At 39.9% G+C, this 19308-nt stretch overlaps 3 protein-coding genes and 2 long non-coding RNA genes across 5 annotated transcripts; 2 read left to right on the forward strand and 3 right to left on the reverse strand.

The window, feature by feature from the left end:
• Positions 1–32: 32 nt before the first annotated feature.
• On the reverse strand, positions 33–1015 carry LOC124193395 (40S ribosomal protein S2-like). Its single transcript, XM_046587172.1, is given in 5 exon segments — positions 33–223; positions 299–622; positions 681–791; positions 840–937; positions 939–1015. Coding segments are annotated over 5 exon segments (759 nt in total). The 5' UTR covers positions 1001–1015; the 3' UTR covers positions 33–59.
• A 7574-nt stretch (positions 1016–8589) lies between these two features.
• Positions 8590–9238, forward strand: LOC124194792. Its single transcript, XR_006875067.1, has 4 exons — positions 8590–8704; positions 8775–8823; positions 8888–9001; positions 9083–9238. It is a non-coding gene; the product is annotated as an uncharacterized LOC124194792 (long non-coding RNA).
• A 339-nt stretch (positions 9239–9577) lies between these two features.
• On the reverse strand, positions 9578–10096 carry LOC124194791. Its single transcript, XR_006875066.1, has 3 exons — positions 9924–10096; positions 9805–9853; positions 9578–9738 (listed from the first exon to the last, which is right to left on the reverse strand). It is a non-coding gene; the product is annotated as an uncharacterized LOC124194791 (long non-coding RNA).
• Positions 10097–10438: 342 nt separating this feature from the next.
• LOC124194785 (intraflagellar transport protein 172 homolog) lies at positions 10439–17873 on the reverse strand. Its single transcript, XM_046589158.1, has 25 exons — positions 17795–17873; positions 17433–17615; positions 17213–17356; positions 17030–17142; positions 16769–16954; positions 16616–16703; positions 16339–16553; positions 16096–16263; positions 15889–16027; positions 15705–15824; positions 15517–15629; positions 15342–15457; positions 14658–15278; positions 14388–14583; positions 14193–14324; positions 13614–14119; positions 13241–13548; positions 12962–13174; positions 12761–12886; positions 12293–12694; positions 11796–12229; positions 11528–11723; positions 11247–11447; positions 10941–11180; positions 10439–10871 (listed from the first exon to the last, which is right to left on the reverse strand). Exons 2-25 carry the CDS (start codon positions 17469–17471, stop codon positions 10590–10592), a joined length of 5298 nt encoding a protein of 1765 aa, XP_046445114.1. The 5' UTR covers positions 17472–17615; positions 17795–17873; the 3' UTR covers positions 10439–10589.
• On the forward strand, positions 17809–18784 carry LOC124194789 (ubiquitin-conjugating enzyme E2 C-like). Its single transcript, XM_046589166.1, has 3 exons — positions 17809–18059; positions 18132–18246; positions 18306–18784. Exons 1-3 carry the CDS (start codon positions 17956–17958, stop codon positions 18615–18617), a joined length of 531 nt encoding a protein of 176 aa, XP_046445122.1. The 5' UTR covers positions 17809–17955; the 3' UTR covers positions 18618–18784.
• Positions 18785–19308: the final 524 nt, after the last annotated feature.

A 19308-nucleotide genomic window follows, 5' to 3' on the forward strand; every position in this document is an offset into this window, starting at 1 on the left:
TGTCACGAGTATTCGGTGTTCAGCGATTTGGTGCCAACATTTCAAATTTTTAAGTTTTTTTAATAGGCTTTAGCTTTTTGACGTTGAGTACCAATGGGACGATGATTCTTCATCAAATAGTCGCTGTGTTCCTGGAACGAAGAGCTGTTGAAAATAGTCTCGGTCCACAAATCAGGTGTCAAGTAGGCGTACGTCTTGGCGATGGCAGCGTAAGTTGCCTTGGCTGGAAGGGAGAAAGCGAAACGTTTAACAACCAAAAGCAATAAGTTAACGTAAATTCATCGAATATTTAAGTTACCGAAGTTGCCAAGGGTGCCAGTGCTACCACGAGCAGCAGTGTAGCAATCCTCAATACCAGCAATTTGCAAAAGCTTCTTGGGGACAGGTGCTGAGACGATACCAGAACCGCAAAGGCCTGGGATCAAACGTACCAAGACGGAGCCGCACTTGCCAGTAATTTTGCAAGGGACGGTATGGGGTTTACCGATCTTGTTACCCCAGTAACCACGACGAACGGGTACAACAGAAAGATTGGCCATGATGATTGCTCCACGAATGGCAGTGGCGACTTCCTTAGAGCACTTGTTTGCAAGACCAATGTGGCCTTTGCAGTCACCAATAGCTATGGAACAACAAAACATTACATATTTGCCAAACAGGTTTACTTCATGTGATCTAACCAACAACAGCCTGTTTAAAGCAAGTACAATGACCAACTCTGGTTTGCCTCTGGGTAGGCATGATTTTCTAAACCTCAAGGGCACTTCCAAGAAAACAATCGATTCCAACCCCTGTAAATACAAACTGTCCATTGGTGTTAGTTCAAACAAGTTCAAAACTAATTTTGCTCGTCTTGATGGGGAGAGAGAGAAGGTAGATCTCCTCTAAGCTGCGAATCTTGCCATCGCGGACCAGACGGTCGAATTGTTGAAGAGAACCCATTCCTTCCCCCATGTCCACCATAACCACCACGACCACGGGCTGGAGCAACATCCACCATTGCTGAAATTGCACAATTCAAGTAGTGTTATTTTAATCAAACTAGCCTGATGTTGACATCATTGACTTCAACAACAAAAATTTCAGTAAATCTTCGGAAAACTTGTCAAACAACGAACTAAGGACTTAAACACATTTAAAATTGATATTCTTGTGCAGATTGAATGTGAAAAAAATGCAATGATTGACGATTAACTAAAGTGTAATTGTTCTCACCTATGTGAAATATAGAAGAAAATAAAACAAAATGCGAGGAAGTTTGTTAAGAATCCCAGGGTTGCAAATTCAAACTTGTTGTCAACAAATAACAATGATAAGCCGGAATAAACAAACGACTGACAAGCGCTGAAAAACGACAAATTAAAAAGAATGCAATTTTTTATTTGTCAGATTTCTAGATAAATATTAACTGCTTGTTATTTAATAAACGTTCTTTTCACTTAATTTTATGTCATGAAAATTGATATAAACATACAAAAAGTTTGACATGTGCAGAGAATGAAACCATCTAGTTCATTGATTTGAGATGATTTTATTTTCTTTGTGCCAGTCATATTCTAATGATAAGAATAGAATTTGCTGTGTGCATAGTTGCTACGCCGTTTTGACCGATATCTTATACAACTACTTATCGCATCGCTTCGACAATATGAGTAGAACTATTAAACTTTCAAGCCATATAACGATGATAGGGTATTTTCGAGGTGACAAACCTCTTGAAAAAATGATCCCCGTAAAAAATTACCCTAGCCTAGTTAAAAACCAAAAATCTTTATTTTCTTTATCTTTATCAGAGTCTTCTTCAAGTTTCAAAGAAAAAAAGCGCAGAGATATTAATAACAACAGTCACTGTATCAAAGAAGACTTATATTTCTCTTGATGTTACTATTACCATTGAGAAGAATTCTTTGTTGGAACATGGCAGTTATGCACACTTCATTAATAATACCGCTAGCAACATGTATCCAATTGTTCCTGTCAAAAACCTTGACTGGCCCTTTCAAATGAACAAAGTTCGTGTGTGAAGCTTCTTGCTTTTCGGTAAATCCAAGTTCTCCGCCCATATCCTAAAATCTTGCTGTAATACAACGTAATAAAAGTTGAGACATGAATAAGAAAAGTTATGAACAATCAAACCTCGTTGACGCTGTTAGCTAAAATTGTGTTTTTGATTTCCATCGCTGAGACAAGTGGATCTCATTAGTCACCGTTATATTAATTTTTTTATAGCCTTACGAAAAAACTTAATTTCCAAAATTGATTGACATTAAAAAATAAAAGTCACTTGCTTTGGTATGAAGATATGGTGGTACCCACTGATTCCATCGAAATATTTTTCGCCTCCAAGTATAATGCTCCATTTATAAATTGTTTTCAATTCTTTCGTCTTTTAACATTCTTTTTATAAATTTACAGCACCTAAAACAAAATTTTTACTATTAGAATCAAAGGAAAACAAAAATTGTTGTGTGAAGTGTTAATTAATAATCGCAGCAGATATGATAAATTCTATTCCCCTCTGCCCCCTGATTAATATTAAAACAGTTACAAGCTAGACTTCACACTCTCATCTAATCAAAATGGTTTTTACAGTTGATCAATTGTTTATCATTCAAGATTATGTAAAAAAAACCGGGTCACGTGTGTTTCTATTGCACAATATACGAGAAGATGCAGAGGGTTTGTGCGAACAACAAAGTATTGATAGAGAAATACCCAGGGAACTTAGAATGGGCGACTCTCCTGCCTACACCTTTTGCTGTAATGCCATTCATAATGTTGAGAACTACAAAGAGGGAGGTTACAACCCTTGATTAAATAATTAATCGCAACCTAACCTAACCTAATCTGATTTATGCCAGAAGACTGGTGTTAAAGGAACCTGGATTGGATGAATTTTTTGGCCCAACAAATTTTGTTTTAAAGAAAATATACCTACAAAGACTTCACGATCCGTTTCTGAAAGACGAATACAAAGCTAGAATGGACACAATCAGTTCTTGTCGAACAAGGTTCGTTGAGCTGGAAATAATCCATACAAACTGTGTTGATAAAATATCAGAGGAAACGGTTGAAGTTGAACTTGATATGTTTTCAGAAGAATATAACCTTCATGTCGACTTAGTAAGTCAAAAGAAAGATATAAGATAAATCTATATAACCAGAATTGTAAATCCCATTTTTTAATACAGGTTATTTAGTCTGCATCCAAATGGAAGTTCAAAGGAAATAGCATCCTACAAGCTAAAAGGGGGCAGCTATGCAAGAAAAGGAAACTGAATTAGTCAAATGGAAACTAGCATTATTTCAATCAACCCCTAATTTTTCTCTAAACTTAAATTCTTTAAGCTTTTTCAAAAGAAACCCACAAAACAAAAACAAACAAACAAAATTAAACAAAATTTTGTTAAATACCTGTTTTGAAGCAATCAATTTTGAAGACCGATGTAAATACTCGATTCTGGACCACTGTACGTCTTTAGCTTTGCCGACTTTGTGCCTATATGCCATTCAGATTTGCCAGTAATACCACACTTTTTTCATCCTATTTTCTCAAACTTATTTGCCCTAAACAAAAAAAAGAAAGCCGGTAAGAAACGGCGCGGTTCCAAACCGAGTTGGTTGGAATAGATTCCCTACTATATACCTAGCTGAAGGTGGCATCCGCATAATGAACTCGATGTTAAGACGACCTTCAACATGGTTGCTGCCTGACAGACGCGAATCAAATACGATTTCAGTACGAGAAACGTTGAGTTAAGAACAGTGGAACTTCGTACAATCATGACAAGAAAGAAGAATCTTAAATGTGATCTATGAATATTGAGGTGATAAGTTTGTATGTACGAAGACTACTTGGTATTCAATCCTCTATAATATTGTGCATTAACATAAATTTGTTGAATGGACGTTATCCTGATGAAAATGCAGCTGTCATAGTTTTGAAAGACCAAGATACTGAGTTCGAACAATTTTGGTAAGTTGATTTTGCCTAAGCATTCATTTTTGCCTGGCTTAATTGGTTTTTGGGCTTTCATCAGTGTATGACAGTCTTCGGTGTCATTTTAGCTTCACTCCTGGCTTGAGTAATGCTATTCATTAAATTAGTATTCTAGAAACTAGAAATTTTTAGTCGTTTTTATGATTATTACTATTATTTTTTTCTCTTGTACTTTTCCATTCAGAATTCAGACCCAACACTGTCCCATTCCTACTAGGAAGCAAAGCAGTACCTTCTGGGCGGTTATGTCAACACACCTCGGTGCTGACACGAGAAAACAATGATTTAGAAGAAAATATGATTAATACAACGTTGAACGACTGTTCCTACACAGCCAGGAATACTTTTTCAAGGTTATTGTTATAGGGAGCCTTTCTAAGTATTAAGCTACTGAAATTTTTCATGATTTGTATTTGTACTGTTCATTGTTTTTTGTTTGTTTTTTTACATTCAAAGGGTTTAAAGAAACAGCCTGTGAGTTGGACGATACCGTAATTGATTTTTCTTTTTGAAGGAACGGAAATAGCAAATGGAGGAGTGGTTGTTCTAGCCGTAGGTAAGAAAATAGTTAGTATTTGGACATTTAATATTAATGGTGACGCTTTCGAGTCTCAATAAGTAGCGAGAATTATTTGATTAACGTTTAAATCCATTACAATGCTGGTCCACTTATAGAACCGGCCTGTGCGTGGTTCTATAACCGGATGGTTCAATAACCGAGCACTTCATCCAAGCGCCATCTGCCGTCGATTCTGTCTATACGTAAAACCCTATTGAACACTAAATACAGTTTATTTGTCTCAACATAGAAATAATGATAATATTGACTGATAAATTATGACAAATAAAAATTACGACCAAAGTCATAGCCATTTTAAAATAAGAAAATAACAATAAATTTAGAAGTCAAACATAAAAAAATCATTTCTAAAGGTGATCTCTAATTCCCCTTGATAAAGCTAACAAAACAGGATCTTGAATGTTTGAAGAAATAGCCGCGTTAGAATACTTTAACAACATGTTTTTAATTGTTTCTTCTGAAAGCGAAAGAGTAAATGCTATTGGTGGGGGAAAGGGAGGTGGAATGTCAACATTCATTTTTATAGAAATAGCATCCTGCTCGTTTAATGTTGACAAATCAAAAGTCTCGTTAATTTCATTAAAAGTTTCTTCCTCTTGAGCCGCAATTATTTCTGGATGAGCAAAAAATAAAACGTGGTTAAGCGCAAAGCATAAAAAACACCAAAAAGAAATTTCTGGCGTAATTTTCAAAGATATTTCAAAATTCTGTCCATCCTCCTTCCTTATCGAATACAGCTTGAAGACGCCGGGGCATGCTATCAACCAATTTTTCCAGATATTAATTTTGGGGTGATCCAATATTTATGATCGATGAATTTAAATACATAACCTTAACACTTTTTTAAAATTAAAAATCAGAAAGATGAAGAATACTTCTTTATCTTTCTGCAAGAAAAAATAACCGTCGTACGACCAATCTAAGTATTTAAAAAAACCTCTCGCGAGACACCGTTAGGCCGTTAGGCGCGGGTTAAAACGCCTTTTTTGGACCGGGGTGATCCAATACCTGTGGTGGGTACTGTATACTAACTAATTTTATGTCTGCTACTCGTAAATTGAAAAAAAAAAACTATCGGTATCGGCTATTTCATCGATCGATAGTTTTCCGGTTATCGATCGATGACAATTTTAAAATGTATCGGCCGATAATCGGGAAATTTTAAAAAACTATCTACGATGACGTTTTCATCGAGTATTGGAACGATAGTCCCAATCCTGGATATTCCGCATTAACATTCTAGTCATTCCATTTTGCAGACACAAATTGAAACAGTTCATCACTGTTTCTTGCATCTCTGGCATGAAATCGCGCGCCGTCGCTGTTATGAGCTTTATTTAAACTACAAACTAAATAACCCCAGAGGTTCCCAATTGGGTTCATGTCGGTCCCTTGTGTCGGCCAATCAAGGGCTATTAAACGAGCTTGATCGTTCAACCAATCCTGCGTTCTATGCACTCTGTGTATGCTGGAACTGCAAATAAGATTGTAAATTAGTAGATATTCTTTTGCGATACAATATTTCTATTACTTGTCTTGGACAAACGTTACAGTTTCTCCCGGCGGAAAATAATCAGTTAAATAAGGGATAGTGTTCCTTCTAAGATGTTGACATATTGGACAGCAGTCAAATTTCCAACAACTCGTCTTAATGGGGTTACGCCACCAAGCCACAATCCGCCCAAAACGGAAACTGTTGAGCGGCCACTTTTCGTAATGTGCAGTACGTTTTCGCGACTATATCTTTGATTATTTAGACGTCGAACACGAATTTTACCGTGAGCGGCCGAGGACCAAGACTTTTCGTCTGTAAAAATTACTAGACGCCAAAATGCAATTGGCATGTTGACATAGCGACGTGCAAATCGATACGTCCAGCACGATGCTCTTCCGTTAACACATCTTTAACGGCGGCAATTCTGGATCTTAGACCAGCAGAATTCAGTCTCCGCGTGATTGATTGCCGTGACAATTGATCTACACCGGCTTTGGCTGCAATATCGACAGTGGTATCGGAATTGTTTAAGGTGGCTAGGAGAATAATTGAAAAAAAAAATATGCCCGAACGTCTAAAAATAAATTAATAAAATACCGCAACAAGCTAAGTTAAAATCTTCCTCTTTGGTAGTCAATCTTCGCTGCCCAGGGAGTATAGTCTCTTCTAGCGCCCCTGTTTCCTCATAACGCCGTATCCATCTTTCAACTGATGAATGATGAATACCCAATCTTGTTGAGATAGCATTTTTACTAAAGCCAGTGTAAAGTAGTGCAATTATTTCGATTCGCTGCGCGGGTGTTAAACGATAAGTTTCTCTCTCAAAATGGGGTAAAAGAGGTCCTATAAATTCATACGGTGGAAATCCACCTGTCTGTCTCCTTCCGCCATTTGAAATAAACTAAACCAAATTGCAAAACATTTTTTTCTTTTTTTTAATGAAAACCTTTTTTATCTCCGTTTTCTTACCCAACCCGAGCACGGTAGGAAAATACCTTTCGCGCCGCGTACACTCAATGAAACGCTAAATTTTTTCCCGCGTAGGGTAAGGGACCCCCCGCGCATGTCAATGGACTCGACTGTACACTCTCGGCTATCCCCAAGACCGGCGGGTGTTCAGTGAAGGGTCCCAAGATTCCCCGCCAGGTTCGCTAGTGTTTTAGGCTTATCGCCTCTCGGGGGTATAGCAAAAATAGGGATTTTTCGTTCGTTATCTGTAAAATTACCAATCAATGTGTCAATAAATTGATTTAGTTTAAGCTTAATGTGATTCCCTATCCTTAAATACCTAATTCATCTAGATTAGGCAATTTTTTATGTTTTTTTGTGATTGAAATTCACAACTTTTTGAAATTTGCGCCAAAAAAATCAAATCTTTTTTTATTTAATTTTTATAAAATTTTTTATATTTTAAAATTAATATTAAATATTTTAAAATGAACGTGAACATTATTATTAACATCCTTGGCGAAGCCGTGAACGTCAAGTTACTATAAATCACGACGAAGCCGTGAACATAGTTTTATTATTATCCACGGCGAAGCTATGAAATTAAATGTTTCATCCACGGCGAAGCCGTGAAATTAACATTCGGGATCATCACGGCGAAGCCGTGAATATCATTCTGGATCATAGGGGGTGTTGCTGTTGATGCCGGGGGGAGGAGGCAATTGGCAATTGAATCATACCAGCCTACCAGGACAATGAATTTTTTTGTAACCGTCCCTACCTTGTTTACGAAAAAATATCGCCATTTCCTGCCCCAAGGGAAGAATGGAAAGAAGAGGCGAAGGAAGAAACTAAGAGTGGACAAAGGGGTGGCGCGGGGTTATCTTTCCTCGGGGCAGGATATAGTCTTTGAAAACAAAATGCCTTTTACTTAAAAATTCATAATAAATAAACTACAACGACCATCGAGGGGAAATAAATCTTAAAAGATTACCTCATAACTAAGGAATGTAGTTATCTAATTAGGAATAGCAACTGAAGACGAATGAAATGGGAAAATTAAAAACTAAAACTAAATCGGGCAGAATTCCATAAGCCGCCATGCAAGAACTGTTCGTTCCATGGTAGAAGAGGGGATAGTATGTTCACGCACTAGAAATTTTCCACAAGTCTCGATCCCAGGTTGCCACGATGAATGGTAGTGACACCAAGCGGATTTTCTCCAGAACTATGTCTGAACACGTTTTTTTTTCTAAGTCCTTGCGAAAGAAAAAAAATTAGATTTTGTTTAAAAAAATGTGAAAAAACTCGGATTTTTTACAGAATCTAGGTATTCCATAAATTTCGCTTTAAAAATATAGAAAAAAGGGAAAATAAACAAAAAATATTAGTTCTGGTTTGAATCAACTCCGTCTCACATGGGAACTCGTCGCTTGTCCAACTGGGCTATCAATTGCTTACAAATCTTCAATAAAAGCTATTCATAACCCCTATAGACCTCTTGCACAATGCGGATAGCAGGATTCTTGTAGTCCGACAACGCTGCAATCCGCCATATTGAGAAAACCACACCCTTTTTTAACACTGTCTCTTACGGAAGTATTTTTTCAAAGTGTTTTTTCTCTAAACTGGATTACAACTTCGAGCAAAGAAAAATGTTAAAAAATACTACATCATTCAGGTAATCCGTAGCATGTAAGTTTTCCACTATTGAAGTAGTGAAAGTCATAATAATTAAATGTTTTGTACAGGGCATATGGGCATTGTTTACATATGTGGACCATATGAGGACCCAAACATGTATAGTTTACTTGTAATTTTTAACATGTAAACACTTGGTAATTGATTTTTCCTTATTATTTAGATTGTCATGTTTGACGAGGTATTGGTGGAAAATGCTATAATCCAATTATTCGACCTATCCAACTATTCTGATAGTTTGCCAACCGAGGCAAAAGAACGCTATCTTTCGAAGTTGGTAATAAAAACACCATAATTTATACTTTCTGTAAAATTTTCCCCTATACTTGCTTATGTGATGTATTTTTATGTTTTACAGACAAGCATCTAATGCCAGAATGATCGGTCAAATTTCCCAATGTGACTTTGCTGCCACAAAATCCTTTAGGTGCTGTGAAATGAACACTGCAGAGCATTAACACTATATGATGACCTTTACAACCAGATCGAAGAAGGAATTGTGTCAGCTCAAAAAGACATTGAAGCAACCAAGAAGGAGTTGGAAGAGCAAGACAGATTCGTAGGAATAAAATGGAATATGATGCTTTGGCTGCCATTATTCAAACACAGCCTGATCGAAAGAGCACCCAAGAGAAATTATCTCTATTGCGACAGGTACTAGAAGCCTCAGAATGTGAATGTCAGAAATATGAAGCTAGATTAAAACAAAGACGCAAACAATTTCACTTACTCATTTCAACTATCCAAGGATTACAGCAACTTCTCAACGATGATGAAGCATCCTAATTGTCTATTTTGTATGCATCCATATTCTCTATTTTAAATAATGCTAACAAATACAAATCATTTGAAACACAAAAAAATCTATGTATGAATAAACTATCCAAACGATACATATCCAACAAGGAATGCCACAAAATATTGCTTTTTAAAAATAACACCACCAGTTCTTCTTGAGAGGTCGAATAGATGGATTACAGCATTTTCCACCAATACCTCGTCAAACATGACAATCTAAATAATAAGGAAAAATCAATTACCAAGTGTTTACATGTTAAAAATTACAAGTAAACTATATACATGTTTGGGGGTGTTTGGGTCCTACATATGTAAACAATGCCCATATGCCCTGTACAAAACATTTAATTAGTATGACTTCCACTACTTCAATAGTGGAAAACTTACATGCTACGGATTACCTGAATGATGTAGTATTTTTAAATATTTTTCTTTGGTCGAAGTTGTTATCCAGTTAGGAGAAAAAGCAATTTGAAAAAATACTTCCATAAGAGACAGTGTTAAAAAAGGGTGTGGTTTTCTCAATATGGCGGATTGCAGCGTTGTCGGACTACAAGAATCCTGCTATCCGCAATGTGCAAGAGGTCTATTAGGAAGCACAATTCAAGAAAACACGATTCGGTAACGCTACGCTTGGCGGCAGCACCATACATCGTGGCAAAGGACTTTGAAAAAAGCCTGAAAAACCGAGGATCTAGCCTTCTGGGAAATTTCTAGTGCGTGAACATACCATCCCCTCTTCTACCATGCTGGTTCGTGTCAAATCGATTTTTCACAATTTCATCGAACTGGCAACTTCGGACGTTAGACGACTCTATATAGGCTAGGCGGTTGTCATTTATATAAAGATGATTGAATTTTAAATTGACACTATGCACTTACTCTCCTATAATCAATTAAAATTCAACCAACAGCGTGCCAATTAGAATTACTGTTTATTATTCTACAATAGGCTTGCCATGACAATACGCGTTAACTGTGATTTAAATTCACTTAAAAGCCGATGATTTGAAATCGATCAATGCCCTCATCATCATAAAGATAAACGCGTGAATCTATCAATAAAATCAGAAAGCAAATTGAGATGTAACCGAAGGGAGGCCGTTGCACCATTTTTCGATAAAATCAAGCGTTTCGTGAAGTTGGCGATTGTCCGGCCAACGTTTAACTGCCACAAGAAAACGGTTCCAATCTTCTCGGTTTGTTTCTTTGCCTTGGGCCGGGAATTTGACCGGCTGTTTCAGCACCGGATAGCCCGTCAGAACGCACGGAGTAGCAGGCGGATCGGACGACCTCTTCCAGTTGACAAGGCAGGCTTCGTAAACTCCACGCTCATCCATTGGCAATTGCTATAATTATTTATAAAACATTCCTGACATATTTTCGTCCCGCGTAATATAAGAAACCTCAAAACGAACCTGTTCGATGTGCTGATCAAGTGAGACGGCCAATACCCACTCTTTTGCTATCTCTTTAAGTAGACCGCTCACGCACGGCTTGACAGGTATGCAGAGTGTGTCGTAAGGGACGTCCGTCTGTTCGAAATCCGCATTATCCAGCAAGGTAGCATCGGCACTGTCGCCGTTCTCTTCAATCATATCAGCGATATCCAAATAGCGATTGAGCAGAACAAACGCCAAATTGTCCCAGCCTACGGCCTGTTTTAAAAAGAAATGTCAAGATATTCAAAAAGTCTCATGTATATATAGTAAATTGATAGACACCTTGGCGTTGGTTCCGGCCTCGTAAAAGGCTCGGTCAGCCGGAATGAGATCCGCATAGCGGAGCAATGAAATGCTAGCTTTGGTGGCGACGACTTCAAGCCCTCCGACATTTTGACACACGTTGCTGATCACCATGTAATGGAAGAGTCGTAAGAAGCGCTCGAATTCCATGTTGATGGTCGGTGATGTCACTTCCTTCACCTGTTTGGAAAATAAAATTTAAATAAACAAACAAAAAACCCAACATTTCGTAGGTGGTTTTGTTTAAATTTTTTAAATACCAGACTGTGAAAAATGTTTCGTAAACCAATCAGCGATTTAATGTCGTTTTTATCTTCGAGTAAAATTTCAGTTGCAAGATGTCGGTAGATATTCAAATTTTGGGGTTTGGCCGGTGCCCCGTACTTGATGAATAATTCCAGGGCGACTGAGCTGCGTTGCTGCTTGATTAGTTCGGTGGAATAGATGGCCACATACCTATACAAAAACGAGCGATGAATTTGTTGTCAAAAAAATATCCTATTGGAAATCAATCAATTCGTCACAAACTTGTTTAGTAATTCAGGTCCATGTTTCTGGGCTTTCTGAAGAACTTGATCCCATTGTCCCTGACTGGCCAGCATTTCCAGGGCCCCGCCCAAATCGACATCGGCCAGTTGATCGGCTTTTCCTTCCGAGCGCAGCCATTCACGGTATGCCGTTTCAACGCGAGGATAGTAGTCCGGCTCGAGTTCCTGGGCGATTTTCCGCGCCCGTGTCCAGTCTCGAGCCTCCATCAGAATGTCGACGGCGTCGCGGACGCTGTCGACGCTTAGATAGAGTTGGGCGGCAGCTGCCGGCTGGCCAATCTCTTTCAATTGACGGGCCGCATTACGCACTAGGACGACGGCCTTGTCTTCATCCAGGAACTTGACAGCCAATTCTGATGCCTTGTTCCAAAGAGCAATCAGTTTCCCAGGTTCGTTGACCATCGCTATTGTAATCTGTGGCCAGAAATAGTGATGTCATTTCAATCAAATTTAGAATTCATTAATTAAGCTAATAACCTTGAAGTAGCAATCGACGGCGCGAGAGAATTCGCCTTGTTGCTCCCAGTCACGAGCCTGGGTCATCAGACTAACTGCGTTGACACCCTGGGTCTTGGTGACGTAATGGTCGTATTCGTCCTGCAGGGCGGCCAGACGATTGGGTAAATATTCTTTGGCCACCCGCAGAGCATCTTGCCACCTTCCTCTCTCCTTGTAGCCCTGCAATAAGAGAAGCGGCTGCTGGGCTCGTAAAATTAAAGTTTCGTATTGCTGGAAATCGCCAGCCTCCAGTGAGGCCTGAGCCCTTGAAATCAGGATCTGATTCAGCGCTTCCGGGTCGTGTTGTTCGGCTAATTGTTCGGCTGCCAACCAATCTCCTCGACTTAAATGCATGTCAATAGCTTCCCGAACCGCTCCCGCCTGGTTTCAATATCTGATTTTCAATTATTTCCCAACTATAAGCAACAGATTTATTTAAATTAAAACCTTGACAAAAGCTTCTTCCGCTTCCTTCCAGTGATCGGAAGCTTGCAAGTGGACAGCCAATTGGCGTTGAACTGCTTTCAGTTTATGCGGCGCTACAGTTTGCGCCATGCTCACGGCAAATTCAAACTAATTCATTTGAATTCAAATGGAAAATAATTATTATTTATTGAATTTTAGAGGTTGCTGACGTGCATGTTATACCATTTCTTGGTCGCATGCCAAAGCGATGCATTCTTCTGCCATTCCGTGGCGTAATAATAATTTGCCGCCCACTTCCGGACCTACGCTCACAGCCCATTCCAGGGCCAGTGCAGCAGCTTCTTTGGCACTTCCCTTGGCTTGGGCTACCCGGAAGGCATCCTCCCATAGGCCACAATCTCTGTACATGGTTACAGCATCTTTCCAATGATTGGCCTAATAAAAAAAAATGATTTCGACATAACATAGGGCAAATTTCTCATTTGAACATGTCATAATTACCGCGATAAAATGTTTCTCGGCGGATTTCCGGTTTCCATCGGCCTGCAGCTGTCGAGCAATGTCCAAGTGGTAGTGAAACAACTGGTCCGGCTGGTGGTTGCTAATCAGACGGACGAGTTGATCGTAGTTCTTGGTGGAGCGGTACATTTCGACGGCCAAATCGATCAACTGGGCGGCGACGTAGAGTTGTTCGGCATCCCGCAAACGGCCGGCCTTCACCAGCGCCTGACCTTCGTCCGTGAAAAGTCGTTTCATTTCGGCCGCCGGTAACGAATGTTTGGCCGCCTCATACGCCCTGCTCCAATGACCTAATCAATTCATCAAAAGTTATTTCATTATTTTCCCATTCATGCTAATAGCCTACTGTTCTTACCAGCAGAAATGTACATTTGGACGACTTCCATGGGCAGATTGCCTCTGATGAAAAACTTTTCAGCTTTCTCGTAGGCTCGAGTGGTGGCGTAATAGCGGCCGAGCATTTGAAAGTGTTCCGGTTCGACGTTGGATTCGCCGACGACTTCCAAAATATCGGCGGCTTTCTCCCATTGGCGAGCGTCGATGGCCGCCCTGAGGGCCGTCGTCATCTTCCCGGCTTCGATGTAGTGAGCTATGGCTTGTTCCGGTCGATGGGTGGTCATGAGATGATCACCCCACAACTCTTCCAGCAAGATCACTTCTCCGGGGAAAGAATGGCGGGCTAAATCAATAGCTTTGGCGTAGGAATGACCTTTGCGGTAGAATTCCAGGGCTCTGTCCGCTTTGCCGGTCGCCTGGTAAACCTCGCCCACCTGGACGTACATGTTGCAACGCTGCAAAGCCGTCACCACTTGATGAACCGCCTCCGCGTCGGATAAGAGCTCCTCTCTGTGCAGCATCAGTCTGTTATAATCAATAAAGGAGCTATTGGATTAAGTTGATCGTTCCTCTTATAACCCGAATTATGATTTTTTACTTGGCCGCCTTGGAAGGAAGGCCGGCTTTGAGGCACATGTTGACGGCCGATGGGTAGTCTCCCAATCGCTCATAGACTTCGGCAGCTGCCGATTCCTGACAAGTTGTTTGCAGCCATTGCAGGTAGTCTTGCCTAAATGTCAAAATTTTAAATGAAAAACTGTAATACAAATAACATTTTTCTTTTACATTTCACCTGATTTGATGTCTGTCTGAAAGATTATAAGTCTCCGCTACTCGAAGGGCGTCCTCCCATTGGAGTAATTGGCGGTACATCCGCACAGCGTCATCCGGACTGCCTTGATCGATGTAAATGCGCTCAGCTGTGGCTAAATCTCGCTGGAAAATGGCCATTCGGGCTTGAACCAGTGGCGAGCTGAATCCATCGCCCTCTGGAATAGAATCAGTTAAATCAACTCAAACGAATTTAGAAATGTGAATTTTTAAAACTTAATTAATTAAATACTGATTGTTTTAGCGACTTCCTCAGAGGCTCGCACCGTTTCCATCAGAAAACGAACTTTGGCGATGTCTCCGAGAGCGGCGAAGCAGCGGCTGGCGATGCGCAATTCGACGGCGTCGAGGCTGATGCGAGCCAAAGTGGCCCAGAGTCCTTTGGCAGAGCCGGGCGAATGGGAATCGAGTCGTTCCAGGTAGGACAGAGCCCGGACCAGATCGCCGTCCTCGATGGCCGTCCCAAATTCAATCAGCTGATCGTCCAGGGCGATTTCGTTGATGATGGTTCCGTCCTGGACGCGGACAACTGTCCTTCCGCCCGCCTCTTTGACAATGTCCAGTACTTCGCCGCGGATGTCGATGGTCTGGACCTTGTCGCTGCTCTCGGCGTGATACCAAACGTGGAGCAAGGATGGACTTTGGGCGACGATGACGTCACTGCCCGTCACCCACTCCACAAAGAGACACGAACTGAGCAAAAGCGTTTTAGTCGAGGTGGCCAGATCGACCATGTAGAGCCGCAATTTCTGATCGCGGAACAGCAACTTTCGGCCCGTCTCGTTCATTTCAAGCCAATCGATTTTCGATTCGTGCGAGATGTGACCCAACGAATGGCCGGTCACCAAATCACCTTCAAAAATGTAATTAACATTTCATTGATAAAAAGAAGTTTTTTGTGTGAGGCAGGAATTACTGATGCCAATAGTTTTCAAGTCCAGTAGATAAGCCAATCGTTTCACGTTATCCCCCTCTTTACGGTGGCGCTCGTTTATGCGGACGCTGATCAGATGCGGATTCATAAATTCCATCCTAAGAAATTTCAATTGTAAATAATAATTATTGACAAAATCATTGGAAATGAGAGAAACCTCAAACGTTCCAAAATGGCATTGACACCGTATTCTATCAGCGTGAGTTCACCCCGAGAGAAAACCATGCAGGCGTGCGGAGTGTCAAAATGGAATTTCGTTTTATTTCCATCCTGCAATCGGGAGGGGGAAAAAAAGAGAATGTCAAAGGAATTTCCGGAATTTTTCTTAATTTTAATTCCGTAAACCTGAACGACTTCCGGTTCCTTCCACGACACTTCGCTAACGAGTCCACGTTTCAAGTCGGCGACGATAAGCGTCCGATCGGTACGAGCCACGGCGTAATTTTCTCTGCCCATGATTCTAACCTGAAATAGTATGTACGTTATGATGATAATGCGTAACGTTTTCGAATTAAAATCTTGTTGATACCGTTTCGATTTCCAGGCCGGGATGCGTGCGGATGACTACCGGATGGAAAAAAGGAACACCTTCTTCCGGTACGGATTTGATGACTACTTGACTAGATGAAATGTAAATGATCTCCACTCGACCATTCCACAAAGTTCTCCTGCGTGTGTAGATAAATTATTAAACACAATAGTAACAGATTGAAAATGAAAAATGGATTATGAATACTTGGCGACGGTTTCCAAGAGTTCCACTCCGCCGCAAAGAGAAGAGGAGACCAGATAAAGCGAATCGGTTCGCCATGCCAAACACGTCACCGTGTACATGTTTTTGATCTCCTTGATTGCGCTTTCTTCCCATTGTCTCTTCCTCGAATTGAACGACAGGATGCGAATCCTTTTGAAACAGGATCCGATTTGATTGAATTGATTTCTCGAACTCTTATATTTTTATTATATCGTGAATGCATACTTATCGAAACTTCCTAGAGCGACCATCTGACCGCATCCGCTTGACACGGCCACAGTAATTTCGTGTTCGTCCTTGACTCGACTGTAATCAAACTGTTGAAGTGGCCTTCCTTCGGCCGAGTAACAAATCAGCTTCTGGTCCGATCCAGATGCTAAAATTAACGGGCCAGCCCAAACAAGAGCAGTGGGAGCCACTCCATGAACCACAACTTTTCCCTGTGTGTACACGAGACGGTGATTTTTATAATTAATATTATCACGAATAATCTGGGTAGTACCTGAGGAAGAGCAGTGCCATCATCTGCCACATAAAATCGAACAATCGTTCCGTCAGCGTGTCCAGAGATAAAACCGGTTCCCGATTGACTATAGTAAACTAAACAATTTTAGATTTGCAGTTAATTAAAACTTAAAAAATATAGATTCCCTACTTGGAGACTAGTGTTTCGACAAAGGACTCTGTGGCGTAGAGTGTCTGGGATTTGTTGGTTTTGATGTGGGCAGCGCGTACTTTTCCGTCAGTCAACCCGAGAATAATTGGCCCTTGGCTAGGCCAAATTAAGCAGGTAACAGAGCTCGCCTGAGCAAATTTATTACAGATAACTTTTTTATCCCCCCTGCCATCAGCAACCCCAAAACGGCGTGAATGAATATCAATTTTGCCGCGAAATTTAAAAACCGCATTTCAATACCAATCATCGCCGATTTTGTAGACAAAGACAATTTGATCCGTCTGTCCTATGGCGATTTTGGTAGAGTCGGGAGAAAAAGCTATTCCTTTGATGCTGTAACTTTTCTTGCCGTACTGAACGAGGGACAAAAGAGAGTACAGATTGACCAATTTAAACAAGTCAATTTCTCATATTATTACTAACTTTGGAATCGGATGGTTTAGTCGAAAATTTGTCTCTCTTCTCTCCATTGGCGTCAAAAAGAAACACGACTCTTTCTGCGGTTGCCACAGCTAATTTCTGGCCATTGACCGACCAACACATACCACACGTTTTGGCGGCGCCATCCTTTTTAGAAGAATCATTTCCTCATTCAACGAATTTATAAAATAATATAAAGGTTTTATTTTTAAATCTCACTCACTTGATAAGGTAGAAGAGTCTTTGCTCGACGTATTTGCATTTTTAAGAATCAGTATGTTTAAAACATTTTCCAGAAATGTATCGGATAATTTTTCAGAAAATGAAAAAACGAGTGTTTTGAATCTTTCTTGGTTGCTAGGCAACAAGCCAATCAATAATAGAGGGCGCCGTAAGTAGAACAACCCTGCAAGTAAAGTAAATCGAATTAAAAAAAAAGAAAAATTATGGATTTGAAATATTTATTGTGTATTTAAAAATTATTATAATCTTAAATGAATGTAAATGGTTTCCAAATCATCTCATAAAACTTAAATTTCAGATCTGGCAATAGCTTTCCGTTTGAAATTTTTTTTTGGCACACACCTCCCTCTCACGAAGTCAGTTGTAAAAAAGCTTAAGGTCGAACGACGTCCCCCTTCTGCTGCTCTTGCCCCTGGCCCAGCTTCCTTCTTTCTCAGTTTCTCAATTAGTTTTATCCTAGCTGCTTAATAATACTGTATCGACAATTTTATTGATATTACAATATGGCTCAAAATATTGATCCAGTCAACGGGTCCAACAATAGTACGGCGATGAAAGATGGGGACGGGCCTGCGTCGGCCACGAAACACCAGTCGACCAGCAAACGGTGAGAAACATACCAAACAGAAAAAAATGGCTTCAGTAGTTAATGTTATAATAACTTTGTACATTTTTGCAGATTGCAGCAAGAGCTTCTTACACTCATGATGTCTGGTGATAAAGGAATCTCTGCTTTCCCAAACGGTGACGAATTTTTTTCATGGATTGGCACAATCATTGGCCCAAAGGGAACGGTAAGTCTTCAGACCATCTTTTGTAGTTTGTAACTTACCTTAATGTCTTTGTGTTTTAGGTTTATGATGGTTTAATATATAAACTAAGCCTCACCTTTCCAAATGGCTACCCTTTTACTGCCCCAACAGTCAAGTTTGTCACTCCTTGCTTCCATCCTAATGTGGACACATATGGTAACATCTGCCTGGACATACTCAAGGACAAATGGTCTGCTCTCTACGATGTCAGGACAATCCTTCTGTCCATTCAAAGCCTGCTTGGAGATCCCAACAATGACAGCCCTCTGAATGGCCAAGCAGCTCAACTATGGTCTGATCAAGTTGCCTACAAGAAATTACTGCTTGAGAAATTTCAAGACATCAAATCCTGAACCCAATCTGAGGTTTTATACCATCATCATCGTTCCATAGCTATAATACAATGTCACTCTTCCAATGTTTACAGAAATTCTTGGTTTCCTAATTTCAAGTCTTTTAATTGTGCTGTAATGGTGCCTGTTCTAAAAAAAGAAAAATAGAAGCAAAATTTTGCATTCCAGATTTTGATGTTGAGTTTCATTGTGCGGGAATTGGATGAGGATTGAGGACTTTTGTTTCATTTCTGATCACCTAAACTACAGCTATTTTTATTTAATTTAGAATATTTGTGCGTAAATTTCAAACATACGTGGTAACGTGGAATATTGTACGACTGATCACCGTCAAATTAGAATTTTAGACATTGTACAATTCAAAGTTTAGCTTGAGCTCAGCAATGTTGGTATAGAATTTAACATAATTTAAATATTTATAGTTACGACGTTATAAGGCAAAGTTAATGTTGTATCACTTGTATGTGTTCTCAAGCTTGAAGGCCAGCTAAAATAGTTTTAAATATGCAATTTTTATTGAATGAACGTTTTTCGATAGCCTAATTCTTAAATGAATTTTAGCCTCAGCTTGAATTTCCGAGCTTACCAAACATAGTTTAAGTGTGCCGTACCAAGGGTATGCGAATTATTAACGTTGAAAATTTAAAAAACGTAATTTTTAAAAATAAAATTTTCAAGGCAACCGCTAGAC

The sequence above is a fragment of the Daphnia pulex genome, chromosome 5, assembly GCF_021134715.1.
Source record: "Daphnia pulex isolate KAP4 chromosome 5, ASM2113471v1".
Lineage (NCBI taxonomy): Eukaryota > Metazoa > Arthropoda > Branchiopoda > Diplostraca > Daphniidae > Daphnia > Daphnia pulex.